The sequence below is a fragment of the Ammospiza nelsoni genome, chromosome 4, assembly GCF_027579445.1.
Source record: "Ammospiza nelsoni isolate bAmmNel1 chromosome 4, bAmmNel1.pri, whole genome shotgun sequence".
Taxonomy (NCBI): Eukaryota; Metazoa; Chordata; class Aves; order Passeriformes; family Passerellidae; genus Ammospiza; species Ammospiza nelsoni.
This window is the reverse complement of record NC_080636.1, coordinates 46779455-46796258: the sequence shown is the minus strand read 5'-3', so window position 1 is coordinate 46796258 and position 16804 is coordinate 46779455. Positions and strand designations below refer to the sequence as shown.

Sequence of the window (16804 nt, the reverse complement as noted above, 5' to 3'; positions counted from 1 at the left end):
GTGCATATTGTGAGAAGAAACATAAGGAGTTAATTGACATTTTCCTACCACATATTTTTAGACAAACATAAAACCGATGTGCTGGATCAGACCCAGAGATCCATTAGCCCAGTTTCCTCTTAGACAGAGCATGTTATTGGAAGCTTTTCCAAGGGTCCTGTAAGGTCTGTTCCAGGTCTGTGAAGGACAACTGCCCTACCTCTATGGCACACAGAGACCATGGAATAGCTATTTTCCGCTCTGAAGTCACTTACTTTCAAGTCTTTCCAAAACATCCAGTTACATCTGAGGGTACTAACACACAAATGTAAATAAATTCACTATTAATAATAAACTTTGTTTTAAAAGTAAATATTTATTTATGTCAGCTATAACGACAAAGTTAGATTTTTCCATGGTAAGTCTGCATGCTGTGACAGAGATAACAAACCATGAAACAAACATGTTTTAAACTCTCTGCATCTTAGGCTCACTGGAAGGAAGGCCTAAACAGCAGATTTTTCTTGTTTGTTTTATTTTGGGTTTGTTTTCAATAGGGCTGTTTTGTCGGTTTTTTTTTTTTTTTTTTTTTATTTGTTTTTACCTTTTAAACGCTTCAGCAGGGTTCCTCTCGCATTCCCCGGGCTGCAAGAGGCTTTGAATAGCAGGATCTCTTAGCTTGTCCTCGAAGCCCTGGATCAGTCCGCTGCGGCATATCTGTGCGATTAACCCTCGGATGAAGCCTCCAACACAGAGCGTGTCCGAGTCCTGGGCCCTGCAGAAATGGAAGGCCAGCGCCTGGCGATGCAAGCCTCGCTGCAGGTTGGCAGGTGAGCTTGGCCACAGCAACTCAGTGCACAGGGCTGTCTTGCCACTGCCGGGCCCTCCTACCAGCAGCACACCCCAGGCAGCTCCTTTCCCGGAGACAACACCGCTGTTATTCCCAGGACTGGCTACAAGAGATGGTTTGTTGGCAGCGCTGCCGCCGCAGCTCGCTTTCTCCTGGAGGCAGTGCTGAAGCTTGTGGAAAACCCACTCCCTACAGTAAAACTGCTTTCCCTGCAGCAAGCTGGTTTGAGCCATTTTATAAAGCTTCTTCTCCTGGACGTGTCATAAGCTGCAGCACATCTTCAGCACCTCAGGAGCGGGGAGACATCCCAGCATGGGACGATCCTGTGCGCAGAACTTGGCAGAGGTGACAGCAACCGGGCACCCTTGCTCAGGGTAAAACTCAGCAGCCTCTCCTCTGCAGGACGGGTGTCACTCCATCTGTGCCCTGTGCTGCGACCAGCACGGCACCATCACAGCTCAGCTGACATCGTGCAGCGGCGGCTGGGACCAGCCCTGGGCGAGACTCCTGGCGTGGCTCACAAGTTCACGCAGCCCCATGGCTGCATCTGTGGCTCAGGCAGCTGTGCGTGTTCCCAGCGTACAGGGGAGACAATGCATCTGGAAAAGCTGAGGGAAAGCCAACTTCGCAGTGTATACTGAACGCCTTTCAACTCCAGGCATTAATCTCTCTGGATATACATACAGAAAAAGCTGTCCATAATAAAATGTTCCTTCTGGGAATTTCATAAAAAAAGCGATTTCTCTTCAGAGTACTATATACACACCACAAACGTGGCAAGTACCACTGACTAAAGAAGCCAGTCTGGCCGGCGAGCTTTGCAGACTTCATACATCTGGGAGAGTGTCCGAGAAGTGCTTCACATTACGGTTTCTTATGCAGCACAGGCGACGGGAGGGAAAAAATGTTTACAGCTTCTTATTTCAATACATTCGTAGTGTCTTCTTCAGGAACTTGATTCTTACTGAACCTGTTCTCAGGTATCTCAATCGCAAGATGTCAGAAGAGACAACATCTTCCCCTAGAGCTCTGAAATAAAGGAGACAGCACTTTTAACCCTACACGCAAGTCATAATTCAGTCAGCTGCAAACGCAGACAACAAAGACCAAAGTCAAGGGCTCGAATTCCTTATTCTTCCTAATACTGTTGAATTAATCAAGAGACCCGTTTTAAAGAAAATTTGTCGTTACGAGGCGTGATCAGCCACATACAAACAAAAATCCCCAACAACAAACAATGAGCAGATATGACAGTGGTCTCAAAACCACGGCAAGTCTTGCATTTTCTCCCGAGGAGAAACGAATATATCCTCCCATGCTAGAGACATTCCTCCTAGCGAGGCTCCACCAGCGAATCCTCTCCTCACCCCGCGTTCCTGCTGCCGGCTGCGGGCGTTTTCGGGACTTTGTGCAGCAGCAGCAGGGCAGCGCTGCTCCCCGCACGCTTCTTTGTTCGCGGCGGCAGCAGCGGCGCCCGGCAGCCCCGGGGGTCACGCCGTGGCACCCCCGCCGGCACCGCGCACCGAGCCACCGCCCGAGCCGGCCCGGGCTCGGCGCTGCCCTGCCCTGCCCTGCCCGCCCGGCCAGGCACGGCGCGGAGCCGCCCGGCAGCGCGACCCCCTCCCTCCGGGGAACCCCGAGCCGCTGGGAGCGCCCAGCCCTGCCCCGGCTCCGCGCCCCGTGCACGCCGCCCTCCGCCGCGCACACACCCGGCTCCGCACGGGCACCCGGCGGGGACCCCCAGCCCCGGGGCCGGTGTCAGCCCCGCCCGGGCAGGGGCCTCCTCCCGCCGCTCGCTCACCTCCGTGGCCGCCTCGGCGCGGCGGCTGCTCCAGACGGCTCCTCTCGCCGCTGCCCGCGCCCCTCCTCTTCCTCCGCCTGGCCCCTGGGCTCCCGCCCCCGGGCGCCGCCGTGCCAGGGCCGCGGCCACCCCGCTCCGCCGCTGCCTCAGCCCGCCCGGTGCTCTCCCCGCTCGGCGCCTCCCTCGCTCCCCGCTCCGCCCGCCCCGGCCCCGCCTCGGCCCCGCCTCGGCCCGCCCCCCTTCCCCTCCGGCGGGGGGGACATCTGGGGCGGAGGGAGACGGGCGGTGCCCCTGCCGCCGCCCCGGGCTTTGTCCCGGCCCCCGGGCCGCCCCCGTCCCGCCCGCTCCCGCGGCGCCTCCCGGCGCGGCCCTGCAGGGGGCGGCCGCGCCTCCCCTCCCGCCGCGGGCCCGGGGATCCGGCCCGGCCCGGCCCCGCTGCCTCAGCCCGCGGGACTCGGGCGGAAAAGGTCCTGGCTGGGGACGAGCCCCCCTCACCGCGGGGCTTCCACGGGCCCTTGGCTCAGTCTAATCTCCGAACCAAGCACGGACCTCAGAGCTTGATCTTCTCACTGCCTTTCCTGCTCGTGCCCCGTTTCAGACACAACTCCCATTAATTACCCTGACAGCCTCCCCAGATCGTAGCAGCAGTTCTGAACCTTTTTTACCTTCCCAACTGTGCCTCGGGGTTTACAAACATGCAAAAATCTTGTTTCCAAGGCTCTGACAGCTCCAAAGGGGCATCCCGCATCCTGCCACGTTAAACTGACCCTTGAGCTGTACAGTTGGGGAATCCCAACCAACCCTTGGGACCTAAATATGGAAGAAACCAGGGTACGACTTCCTCCAGGACAACTTTGATATGGAAGAAAACAGGGTGGATCTCGCTCCAGGACGCCTTTAGGAGGCCCTTGTTAAGCCCCTTCCACCCATGACAGCAAAGCAATAGCTCTCCTCCTTTATTTTGTCTGTGATAAAACAAGGGAAGAATTTTCATTAAAATTTGCTCCCCTTGCAACTGGCTGCATTAGTTTTGATAAGGCGCTTTTCCATCAAGGATCAAGGTCTATACGGTTGTTAAATAGTGCCTTCATTTGAACACTGCTCTGTGTGGTTTTGTACACCAGGTAATTATGGCATTGTGGAGTACACACTGAATATATCCATAGGATACAACGGAGTGATTGATTTAGGGCCCTTCGAGGAGCATCCCGGGGTTCTTTGCAGGAGCAAAATGAAAAATCAAATAAATTCAGTTGGTGTACTGAAGAGCTTAGAAAAACAAGTCTGTCTGCTTCTGAAAACCAGTAGAACAAGTTTGAAGAACCTTTGGAAGCAGTGAATTACAAATTCGCAGAGCAATGGGGAGTGGGGGAGAAACAGAAATAAGATTAGTAGTAAGAAATGCTGTGTGGTTGTTTTGTTTTGGGGTTTTTAAAGTTTTCTGACTTGGTTGGGTTTTTTTAACCCTACACTTTAGGCAAATAATCTTCTCTAGGCTTGTTATTTTTTTCTTCTTAGCTGCACCACCCTTCCATTTCGAAATGTTGCGGAAACTCAAGACTTCCAAAACTAATGCTAATACAAGTTCAAGAGACTTTGAACTGTAAAATATTTTCTTTTTTCATTTTTTTTCTTTTAACAATAAAGGGATAGAGACAGATAATGGTTGGAGTGATGGGATTGCAGCTCTAGTCTGCTGAGCAGGATAGAGAAAAAACGAAGTTGACAGAGAGAAAAAAAAAAAAAAGGTAAAACCCCACAAGAAATAATTGCAGATTCAACACGTTAAGGAGGAAATCTTGGCACAAGTATTAGATTGGTGACCCAAGGAGGGGAAAAAAAAGAAATTGGACAATGATGAGATGCAGGGGAAAGTGCAACTTCTGCCTTTCTGATGACCAAGACACAAGTGAGAACCCAATTTAGATAAAAACATGCTGTCAGATTTCACAGCATCCGGCATGAATATTGTGAAGCAGGTGGAATAACAGCATGGTTTGCTAAAATCAGATATTTAGCATGATGGAGTTATAGATAATAACTGTGAAAATAGTTAACCTTTCTGTGCTAATACATAAATCCCAAACCAGATGACAATAATTTGATTTTAGCGTGGCACAGAGGACATGAAATAATTGACCCCCTAAAACTGACTGGTGGGCACTGTATCTCAGCTAAGTTTCTTTTCAGGATATCACTCCTACAGCTGACCTCAGGAGTATGAAATACTTGCTGGAATAGCAGATGGAAGAAGGAGAGGGGAAGGGAGAGAGGAACAGAAGTTAGAAAATAAAAAAAGTGGCACACCCGAAGTATAATTAGGCAAAATCTTGCGAAGTCCAAAGCATGACCTTTCAAAAACTTTCTATGTACAAGCTAAAGGTTAATGGCCTTGCACTGACCCTCCCCTCAAATTACTACTAGGAAGCAACAGCATATACACTTTCAGTGGTAAATCCTTGTTTTTAGAAAAAAGAAAAAAAATCTTTAACATAAGTTCAAAGGGTTAAAAACCCCAAGGTTGTCATGAAGAGGAGCAGCCACAATCTTTCATCTGTACACAAGAAACTAAGACCCTTAAGTCAACCTTCAAAAGCAAGGGAGGCATTTTGTTATCAAGATTATTTGTGTAGTACCTCCTATACCTAAGGTGACAGCTCAGATGACATCACCCTGGTGAATTATTATAGCTGAGGGTCAGATTATTTCTGATACAATTGCGCAACGTTGTAGTTAATGAGACAGTATCAGGATAAGAACCAAAACTTATTTTTGTGGTTTTGTATAACTTAGTTTGACACAGATGTCAAACAAGCTGTGATCTAATTGGCTGCAACCTTGCAGGCTACAGGGCTGACAGATAAGGCCTAAAAGGAGATGAAACAGAGCAAAATTTCCTATCTGGAAAAAAAAACCCACAAAAAACAACTCAAAAACACTCTATACTTTTTGTTTCAGTGGTCTGAAGCTATGGGAACCTTCCTGGCTGATCTGAGCCTCATGGAGGCACCTGATTTTAAATGATGGGATGTTTGTGTTGTGCATGATTTTAGGTATGGTTTTGTATTTAACTGATTGAGGATAACAAAAGAAGAAACTTTGAGTGAAAAGATTGAACAAAAAGTTGTAACATTAAGAAATTTGCAGTAACAATGGAAAAACCTGAGGGGCTGGGTTCAGCAAAAATCTTTTATGATTTGCCACATCTTTTGCAGAGTACTAGGAAAGGCTGCTACGTGCTGTTCAATTCTTTCACCAGTTTCAGTGTGATGTTCCTTGGGTGTGGAGGCAGGCAGTCCTGATGGACAGGAGAACATGACGGATCACATCTGGAGCCATCCAGATCTGATCCATCCCGTGTGAGCACAATCCTTGGTTTGCTCTGTGGGAGAGCTTTGGGCAGGCAGTGATTCACATCCAGAAATGTTTTGCAAGGGTGGGCCTGAGGCGTGATTATCTGCTTAAGCACGGAGCAGTCATTTTAACTGCTTTTGTAACTTTGGAGTTACTGATTTTCATGCATCATTATCTTTTAATTCAGGTGCTTTCATTCTCTGACAGGTAAAATTAGGGAGGTTGATGGTAAATAAAGATAGTGCAGACTTAGGCTAACATAGGAACATAAATATAAAAAAATTATAATTTCCCAAGCAAATAGTGAAAATCTTATCACGTGAAGTATTCAGGCAAAAGCATTCCTGTGATACTGATGTTTCAGGTCTTAGTCCTAAATTCTGTCTAGGCTGAGATGCACTTGGGACTGTCAGTATCCTATGAGATGCCTCCACAAAATCACCTGGAAGTCATGTTCCTGAGTGGCCTGTGTCCAGTCTGGCAGCCACAGCCAGTCTCTGATCCGTCCATCCATCCATCCCTGGTCATCCAATGCCCCAGGCCAGAATCCCTCAGCTCCTAAATGGGATGGATGTCAAAGGCCTCAGAAAGGGCTGCTTAGCTCTTATTCACAATTATTTGATCCTCTAGAGTCAGCTGGTCACTTAGTCACGTATTTGGGAATGGACTCCAAGAGGATGTGCTTCCTGAGCTCCTCAGGAACTGAGTGAGGCTGACCACCACCTTGTTCCTTCTCTCTTTTTTAAAGAGGAACATAATGCAGGTGGGGTTTTTTTTTGGCTTTTTTTTTTTTCCTCTACTTATCAGGGATTTGCACTCACAATTTCGATTTTCAATAGATGAAGGTAATAGTATTCTTTTACATAAGAATATAGCCAGGAAGCATAATAGTTCCTTTCAGCCCTTTCCTCACCATTCCTCATTACCAGGTAATTTGGGTAGGAGTACTATCTATCCCATCTATTGAAACTGGAGCTCTGTGAACAAAGGATGCAAGAATGACTAAGTTGAAGCAAAATTAAACAAAAGATCTGGGATAGGATCATGTGGTGGCTGGAGCAGTTGGCCAGGAGAGGAGGGAGCTGAATTCGCGTTTTCCCTGAAAAGGAAATAGTTCCAGTTTCCAGGCTGACAGCATTCATTTCTAGGTCATTACAGAACTGCCACCACAACATAATCTAGTTGCATTTTGTTTGAGGAATGGCTATTGTGCTTTGGGTTAGAAAAGGCAATTCTCTGTCCCTTGACACACAGGGGCTGGGGTCTGTCCTGTAGCCACAGAAAAGGGAAATCAGGAGGTTTGCCTTCACACATCCTCATCCTCTGTACAAATACATGTGTGCATGGAATACCCAGCAGTGGTGGATGTTCATTTTGCGGCTTAAAAACAGAATTAAGATACACTCAAAAGACCTGCTGTCCATAATTTCGATCACAGGTAGTTATAACTGTGCTTATATCTACTACTGAGTGTTCCCTATCATCCTGTTGGTACCATTGCTCCTCACTGCTACTCTGTCAAGGGAAACACTCTGCCAGATGACTGTTCAAAATAGAGGATCAGTCTAAATGCTCTGAATTCCTTCAGGAGCAGCTTTTTTTCTTGCTCTGTGCTGACATGAGAGCACCGTCCTCCCATTTGCACACTAAATTTAGTCAATAGGCTTGGAGGCACTTCTTGTGCCTCTTGAGCAAAACTCAGGCATTGGCTTTAAAGATTTGCTGCAGCATCTTTTTTTATATGTATGCGTAATGTTTGTACACACACAAACATGCATCTTCACAGAGGAAGATAGGAATCTTCTGATTAATAATTGATGCTCAACCTCTGATACTTACTGGGCAAGGGTTTAGCTGGGTGTCTGCAAAATGCATCCCAATTTTTAGCCAGCTACACAAAAAACCAAAAAATCCCAAACAACTGTTTTTAGTATCCAAGAAATGCATGTTGGTGTAGTGCTCTGGAGTGCTGTGGTCTGTCCAGCCTGTGTCATTCTAATTTTAAATACTTCTGTGTGTACAGGAACATGAATCTGCTTCAGCTTCCTCCTTCCTTGAAGTAACGTGTTACCCAATATTTGTGCAATGTGAATTGTGGTATAACATCACCATTCCATTTCATAACAGTTGACAATGCACAAGGCCAGCCAGAGCAATTGATATTCTTGAAAACAGGTGCTGCAGTTGATAAGTTGTCCTGTTGGATGAAAATATAATTGTCTGTTCCTTGGGAAAGGAAGAATTTAGATGCTATTAATTGATGGCAAGAAAATGTCTGTGGAGTAGAAAGAAAAAAAAAATCCATAGCAGTAAGTCAAAAGAGAAAACTAAATAATGAAAATTACTTTTGATGTTAGTTGGTCCAGAAGTATATTCAGTACCATTCTCAGACCAGGCATGAAAGAAATTGTTACATTCTTAGGCAACTGATTCACATGTGAATATGCAGAATAACTACAACTAGAAAAGACATTGTGCTCGCACAAGATTCTGTATAAACCCAGTGAAACCTAGCAAAATATTTGCTTTATGTGACACATGAATAAGCTCTGAACTTTGGGAAAATTTTGTGTAGAAATAACATAAGTAAATATATATATATATACGTATATTCCTCACATAATCTCAGTGTTTTTATCAGTTTGTGTTACAGACAGTGTCTGAACACTTGCCCTGACCTGCTCTGTGATCTTGAGCAACTCATGTCACCTTACCTGCTTCTATTTCTCATCAGTACAATAAAATCAGTAAATCTTTCCTATCTCCTTTCTTATGCCTGGTTGAACGGCAAGCGAAAGTAAGATTTGCCAAAATATTTTGTACCACTTCAGTACCACAAGATAGGCATAAACTTGCTCCAACCAGCTAAGTTTGACTGACGTTATTGAATCAGCATAAACTCTTCAGGCTAAACCAGGAGTAATAAATAACCAGTGGGAGCACTGGAGGAGCCAGGAGCAGAAGGAGCAAGTTCAGAGCTGTCCTGGTGGCCCTTGCTGGCAAAATTCCTCATAGGACACCTGTGGCCTTTGCCCCTGCAGAACTGTTTCAGCATCTTCCACTGCTCCACCAAGGTCTGGTTGAATAGTCATACTATTCAAAATCATTTTTGTACTCACAAAGTTAGTAAATATGAGTTATCAGCATAATCTTAAAAAAAATTGCAATGTAAACTATATTTTTTCCCAGGCTGAGGCTACTAAACTCTTGTAGACACTCAGAAAATAAAATTATTCATGACAAATTGTAATCAACAGGAGTAAATATGAAAGATTTTTAATCTGTTTCACTGCATCTATGAAACCACTTGATTAGTCCCCTTCTAACACATTTCTAAACACAGATGAGACACAGTGAGATGAAGAATTTTTAGAGCATATTTTGGATAAGTTTGCTTAGATTAATTGCAGATCTTCCGAATCTAGAAGAGGCAGCTAAAATATATCCTTAGAAATGTCCCATTAGACTTTGAAAATAGAATGAGAAAGACAAATTAATGTTGATTGAAAAACAGCATGTGCATTTTGTGTGGAAGTGAATTTAGTTTGGTCATTAGTGTCATTTGATAAGCAGAATTTCATTCCCTTCCCCTAAATAAGGAACTCGCTCTGTTTTTCATCATCCAGACTGTTTATTCTAATGGATTTTAGGAATCCAAAAAAATCCCTTTTAAAGGGAATGAAAAGAATCAAATTATGTTTCCTCATGCAACACAACAAAATAACTCAAAACTTTTGACACATACTTGCATCAAAGCAACCAACTTTTCCACTTGCTATTTTCCCACATGAAAAAGAAAAATTAGGGGTTTTTGAAGTAAAATTGAATTTGCTGTGTCATAATGGGAAAACCAGTTATTTCTGCACTTACCAAACACATAAGCCATGTGATTTACTGACACTTCAGAAGGTAAAGGTAACTCAGGAGAGATTCAGAAAGCACATTGAATTCATTCAGGGCAGACACTAAGTTTGGATATTTGTTGGCAGCTCCTATGAAATGTCATAAGCCAGAATAGTAGTAGTAACATCAATAAAGGAACAGCTTCCACAAATTCCCTATTTTTTTGGTAATGGACAAAAAACTGCCCTGAACTGACAGGTGCAGACTTTTCCAAAGGAGTCTGGACTTCAGGAGCATTTGGTTTGGCCCGGTCAGTGCCAGGGAACCTAGAAAACAAACACGATGACAGCTTTGGGAGAGCTCTTCATCAGCCCTGAGTGTGGTGGTGCCTTCCTGAGCATCTTCCATTAGCTGATCTACCACTCAGCTTGCATTTCCTTCTCTGCCTCTTCTCTGTGGCATTAGGACGCTGTAGAAATCCAAGCTGAAGTCAAAATTTAGGACACAAGATCAAAGGGTTTGGGTTCTGGCTGTTTCCATGTGTGTGTCATCTTCATAAAATCATTTTAACGTTCTTACAACACAGAGAATTGAAATGGAACCTGGGAGAGGAGGCAAAGGCCTGGCTGAGGCAGCAGAGAGTTTGTGGGATTGTTTTATGGAGTACACTGCCCAAAAGGATATTTAGATGTAGAGCAACACACATGTTCTTATTTTAGCTTTCTCTTGGAAACAAGTCTCATAATAAGAGGTCTAAAAAATACAAATGAAGTTGAGGTTAAAAGAGTAAAAAGCATGAATTTGATGATACAGTTCCTCTGGGGAAAAAAACCAAACCAAACTGGTCTATTGTTGACATGCTGTATTCAACTAAACAAATTTACCAGTTAGACCCATTCACAGATTTATTAATTTAGGTTGGCAAAGGCCTTTAAGATCATTCAGTCCAATCATTATTCACTTCCCCATAGGTGAGATCCTGAACCTGCAAGAAGACTGGAAAAAAAGCACAAAGTCCATTTTGCTGCATAATCATAAGCAGCAGGAAAAAAGCCAAAGATTAACTGTCAGCAAGGCTCTACTCAGTCTTGGCAAAAACCACTCCAGTGCTTTAGTGCTGAGTATAGTTGGAAACATTCAGGGGTGGCACAGAGGACCTTGAAGCTGAGGATTTAGCAGAGGGAAAAAAAAATAATGGAAAGATTTAAATGGATTAAGGGGGTAATGGGACCCAGGCAGAAGGAGGTGGAGATAACTTTAGCTGTCGTGTAAATGAGAAGAGGGAGAGATGATAAATAGAGTTCTGAAGCCTCCACAGATTAAATTATCAGGGTGGGAGTCAGGTGTGAATTGCTGGAGAAGTGCTGGGACTAAAGGGATTTTTGTATTTGCTGGTGCAGGTTAAGTTTCCCTTCAGGTGACACAGTCAGTGGTGGAAATGCTTGAAGCTGTGTCTCACACATTATCCAAGGGCTGGGGAATAATTCTCAGTGTGAGAAGGAACCTTCAGTCTCTCACTAGAGACTCGGTGAAGTGAGGCAGAAGGGCAGCACAGAAATCAACCTTGACAAACGTAGGAAAAAGTCATTAGTCACCATGGCAAAGACAATCTTACTGTAAAGGAGAGGATTGAAAGTAGTCTGAAAATAACTGAGGAAGCTGCCTGTACAGCAGATAGACATGCACTAGAAATCAGAGTGTATCCATGACATCAACAGCTTTTCCATCTCGTTGCTGAGAGCCTCATTTTAAAATACTTTTGCAACTGTTTTCAGATTAATCTGTGTTTCTCAAGGGGTAAGAATCCATTCGGTGCCTGGGGCTCCAGTATCATATCTGCTGTGTTTTTCTGCAGTTTTTAGCAGCTATTTATTCTCTTCCCCTTTCATCACTAATCACTATTACTCTTACAGTAAATCAAACCAAGCTGATTCAAGCCACATTTATCAGTGGTTCTGTCAGGTTTTGTCAGAAAAATAGAAAAAAAACTCAAAGATTTTCTAATTAACAATGATCAATTATGGCCCTATACGAAGCCACTGTATTAACTGTCCACATTAAGACCTTCATTAATGCCATTGCCAACATAGGAAAACAATAATTTCTCTCCTTTGACAAGTGTTCCAGATCTCAGAAATCCCTGGGAGTCAAGTAGGTGCCTTTAAGGGAAGTCAATATCTAAACGTCTTTTTCTGAGGAAGTTTAGACTTGCCTGGGTTTTCTCTTGCACTGTATTCACAGCATTAAATTCAGTGGAATAAGATTATGTATTTTACTACTAATTCAGCATCTTATTACTGGAGGTAATAGCATTCATGTGTACCAACAGCTTCATAATCCTATTGACATAAACCAAAGTCAGATGTGAGCAGTACACAAGGGTGGTGGGGACTGCAGCAGTGGCCCAAGCAAGGCTCCATCCTCCCACCAATATATTTTTTCACTAATTCCACTCTTGCACTTTCTCCTTGTCCTCCCATAAACGTGGGCTGGTTACGTTCTCCAGTGTTTTACCTTCCCACCAGAGAGTTACCACCGCTAAATCCCCCAGCAGTTCATTAAGGAGCTTCTTCCAAACCTTCCATGAGACCCACCCGTGCCACGAAAAGTAATTCCCTGGAAATGTAATTACACCATGGCAATAGGTGTTTCTTGAATGCCATGGATTCATCAGATGCACAAGAGGTGGGTGGTTGGTATTAATGAGGCAAAATTTGTTTGCACTCTATGTACAGGCAGCTCTGAAACTGCCAGCCAAAGCAGAAAGAAAGGATTTGCCTTGGTGCTGTTAATGAGAAGTAGATTAGTAGAAGCTGTGCAGTTAAAACAAAACAAAGCTAAACCAGCCACCACTTAAAGGCAAGCAGAGGAGTGCAGAAACTGTGTTCGTTTTTAATAAATAAAGCACTGCTGGCTGCTGACAGCTTCAGTGTTATCTCAATATAAATGTATAATAATTAGTTGGGTAATTTGGCTTTCTGAGAAACATTATTAACTCTATTAGAATTACAATCAACTCAGGAAATCAGATTCCTAAATACTCTGAATCCAACGCCTGCTTTTATGCACAGCTTTTGGGAGGGAGCAGGGATGACGCGCACAAGCAGAGTTAGGAAAACGCAACACGAGTGTTTCAGAAACCCAGGCTTTTCCTTGGCTTATGGCTGAACAGGAAGTGTTTCCAGCTCCAGAACAGGAAAAAACCCCAGGATAAACCCATTCCCTGCCCAGGGAACAGCAGGAAGTGGGAGCTGGCCCCAGGTGCTGCAGGGAGAGAGCAGCAGCAGCAGGACTCGTGGGCACGGAGTCAGAGCAGTGTGTGTGTGTGTGTGTGTGTCTGTAATTACATTCATGTTCTGATTATAGAGCCAGATGACTCCAACACATGTTGCTGCTGTTCCTGGGAGCATAGAAAATTTGGACCACACCAGTTGCCACAGAAATATGTAGTGGCTGTCATCACGCTGGTTTGTAAGCGAGGCACATTGTCACCTCCAGGAGAACCTGCTTCATTAATAGTAACATCAATGTGACATTCCCATTTAATCCTAATGACTTCATAATTATTACTGTCACTACAGAAGCAAAATCCTAGGAAAGGTGGAATCTCAGTCATATCATTTTTCACAGTTGCCAGGTATTTTTGGATTACTTCACCCAGGAAGAAAAAAAAATTATTTAGTCATTACTGTTGAGAAACAGTCATCCTTAATATAGAAAAACCGAAAGAGTCACCAAAGATTCTTCTGCCACCCTTAAAAATAGAATTATAAACAACATTTCCCTTAAAAAATGTTATGACATTTTTATGACATCCAATTCAGTTTGTTCAAATCACACCTTGAAGTTGTCAGCGTGTTGAGCACACACATCAAATAATGTTGTTCAACTTTGGACTAAATCCTGCTGAGTTAATAATGAAGCATGATCCTCATTGTCAGTGATTTTCAAATTTATATTCTATTACTAATAGCATCTATGCTAATTTAAATCTGCATTCTCCTATTTAAGCTTTTGGTACTTCAAATATTTAATTTAAATTAGTGAAAGGAAACATTTTTTTTTTCAATCAAATTGGTTTTTCAGATTATTTGAACTGTGCTCATTGTAATTAGGAAAGGCCTCATTTAGCAAGTCAAGGGAGAAAAATCCAAATTGTCTTCCACATAGTATAATTTTTTAGAGTTAGTTTTTCAAAATTATGGGATACTTTGAGAGGAAGGATTTCTGATGCATTTTAAATGTGTTAATATTTATCCATTGTTGGCTTTACTCTTTTTGCTGCATTAAACAGATCCTATATTTAGAGGAGAAGGTGAAACATATTGACTCCCTGTATTTTTCCCCACACTGAAGAAATGAGCCAGATTACAGAGGACAAAGATAAAAGTGGATGAAAAATGGATTAAGTTACACATTGTGCTCAGTGAGGGAGCCTGATAGTATAAAAATGCCATGAATGCTATTTTTAATAAAGGTTTCATATTCAAATTGGTTTTCTCAGACCTCTTTATGGAGGTGGCTTTGAAGAATGGCAGCATTAGCCTGAGGTAACCTTCACCTAAGTCTCAAACTTCCACTGATGCATTTCAGACGTACCTTTGTGCCACAGGAAGGTGTGTAAATACAGATATTTAGCACATGCTTATCTACCCCACAGATACCTGTCTGCACCTGAGAACCCAAGTTATGCAAGGAAGAATATCATGGGTTACTTGGACACCTATTAAAAATTTGATCCATAAAGCTGAATTGCTTTCCTTTAGGTATTCAGTGTGTGCAATTATTCAGATTTATACATATAAATATATTCATATGGAAAACCCACTAGAAGTCTTCATTGATTTGTAGACCTCTTTAAAGCATCACTTAATATCAAATTTGTTTTGTCACGGTCTATTTATAACACAAATGGGCAAACTTTATAAACTGCTTGGTAAAGGAAAAAAAAGATTACTCACCAGCAAATCTTTGGATAAGAATGAGCACCCCTTCACACAGCCACATCAGCACTGTGAAATTGAGGAATGTTCCTGAAGCATCACTGAGTGAACACCAACACACCTTGGTTAAATAGATGCTGATAAATTCCTTTACCTGGGGAAAATGCTATGGGCATGCCCTGCAGCAAGGCAGGACACACAGTGCAGCTTTGAGAACAAGGACCTCTGCAAGAAACGTGAGACTAGAAGTGCTGTGACTGCTGCTGAGGGTCTAGAGAAGCATTCTGAGGAGTTACAGGCACAGGAATATCTGGAAAGATGGGGGTCATGGCCATAAAACCACGAGCATTCCACATGTGTCCAGGCAAGAGCAGGGTACCAAGGCACTCAGAGTCAGAAAATTGGCAGGGGAGGAAAGTTAGGAAACCTTGACAGGGAAGCGTGAAGTCTGTACTCTAGGACATAAGTCATGGGACTCCAGGAATAGCAAAACTTTGCTCTAAAGGCGAAAACCCCGTGGTTAGTAGTAAAAAACAGGGTCTCAGAATGGAAGGATTCAATTACAACCCCAACTATACACTCTGTACAGGGTTCTGGGACATGGAAGACAGTGTAGCAAAAAGGAGGGCAGTGTAGGCCTTAATTAAACACAGAGCTGGCCCTCTAAATCAATCATTATTTCTTGGAGGCAAGGACAAGTGCAGAGCCCTGCAAATGTGTGAAGAGAATTTTGGGCAACAGCCCTGCAGATTTCTCAGAGGAAAATGCTTTGACAGATGCCGAGTGGGACTACTTCTCCTTATGCTGAACCCAAAGGCAACAAAAAAAAAGTAAAATTACTTCATGGCATCCATGGAAAGTGTAAAAGAAATCTTGATGTGTAAGCCTTAGAGTCTATTTTTGCCCCAGGTTTGGAGCGAGGTATTGGAAAGCAAACAGACCGATAATCTGATTCAGGTAAAATTGAAGACATGACTTTGAGCAATTCAGAACAGCTTCCTTCCCATGCAAAGACATTCTCTGGGTCATCTTGCACACCTAACCACAACTAAAACATTGGCCCAGCCCTTGCTGTGGTGTAAACATGCCAATATCCATAAACATGAGCAGGAACATGCTTCCTGGACTTCAGCCAAGGATATTAATCCTTTAATGGGAAGTGGTCTGAAACACCAATCTGCCAGAGGTTGCTGCTCACTGTCCTTATGCAAGATTCACATCTGAGCACAGTTCCTGGTGATCAACCAGCACCAGGGCTTTGCAAACAAGCTGACAAAAAGCATTTATTTTTAAGCTCTGAGACAGCAGGTTCTTGGCCATGACATCTGGAAATGCCTCTCATTTAAATGGTGGGAAAGGTAACACCGGGAAGGGTTTTTACTTGCCAGTCAAGGCTTTGCACCTTCCTGTTTCTTGGACTTATATTTCCAGTCAGTGCTTCCCAGGAACCTTGTCCTAGCACAATGTGACAACACCACAATCAGGAGAAGCCAGCAGGCTGTGACTTGGGGACACCAAACATGACAGGAACAGGATTTGGGTGGGGAACCACATGAAACTGAGACATGACAAAATAGTTCTGGCAATGACAGCAGGAGCCTGGATGGACCCTGTGAGATAACCATCCAGCTCTTAGATTTAGGATTTGTGAGGGGCTGTGGAAATGAGAGTGACACTGAACTTTGGTGAATCCAACAGAATTAGGCCAAAAATGTGCAAGATTTCAAATCCACTGTGACAGGAACACGATCTCTGTACCTCCTCCTAGGCCTTGTGAAAGAGCAGCTGCACCTGTGAGCACTTTCAGCATTGAGCCCTCTCAGACAGTTCTCTGTGTCCCCCCAGCATGAAAGTTGCTTGCTGCTTTCTGAATGCATCAGAGGGAATCAGAGGGATAAAACTGTTATCTATCCACACCCATATTTCAGTCAGGAAGGGCTACAAAAATGTGTACATTTAGAATCTTGCCAGCTCTGCACAAATTTATGGTCATTTGTGAACATGAAGTACTCTGAGCATGCAAAGTGCTTAGAC

The 16804-nt window shown here is 43.7% G+C and overlaps 1 protein-coding gene across 2 annotated transcripts in view; it reads right to left on the bottom strand.

Moving 5' to 3' along the window:
* ANKRD50 (ankyrin repeat domain containing 50) overlaps positions 1-2811 on the bottom strand; it is a 39444-nt gene extending 36633 nt beyond the window's left edge. Inside the window, exons 1-2 of one of the 2 annotated variants that reach the window (XM_059469810.1) lie at positions 2631-2811; positions 584-1858 (exon numbers count right to left, since the gene is read on the bottom strand). In XM_059469810.1, coding sequence (XP_059325793.1) covers positions 584-1062 — 479 coding nt within the window. In that variant the 5' untranslated portion in view covers positions 1063-1858; positions 2631-2811. Of the gene's footprint in view, positions 1-583; positions 1859-2538 lie in introns of both variants that reach the window. The other variant, XM_059469809.1, reaches the window with a different exon arrangement.
* Positions 2812-16804: the final 13993 nt, after the last annotated feature.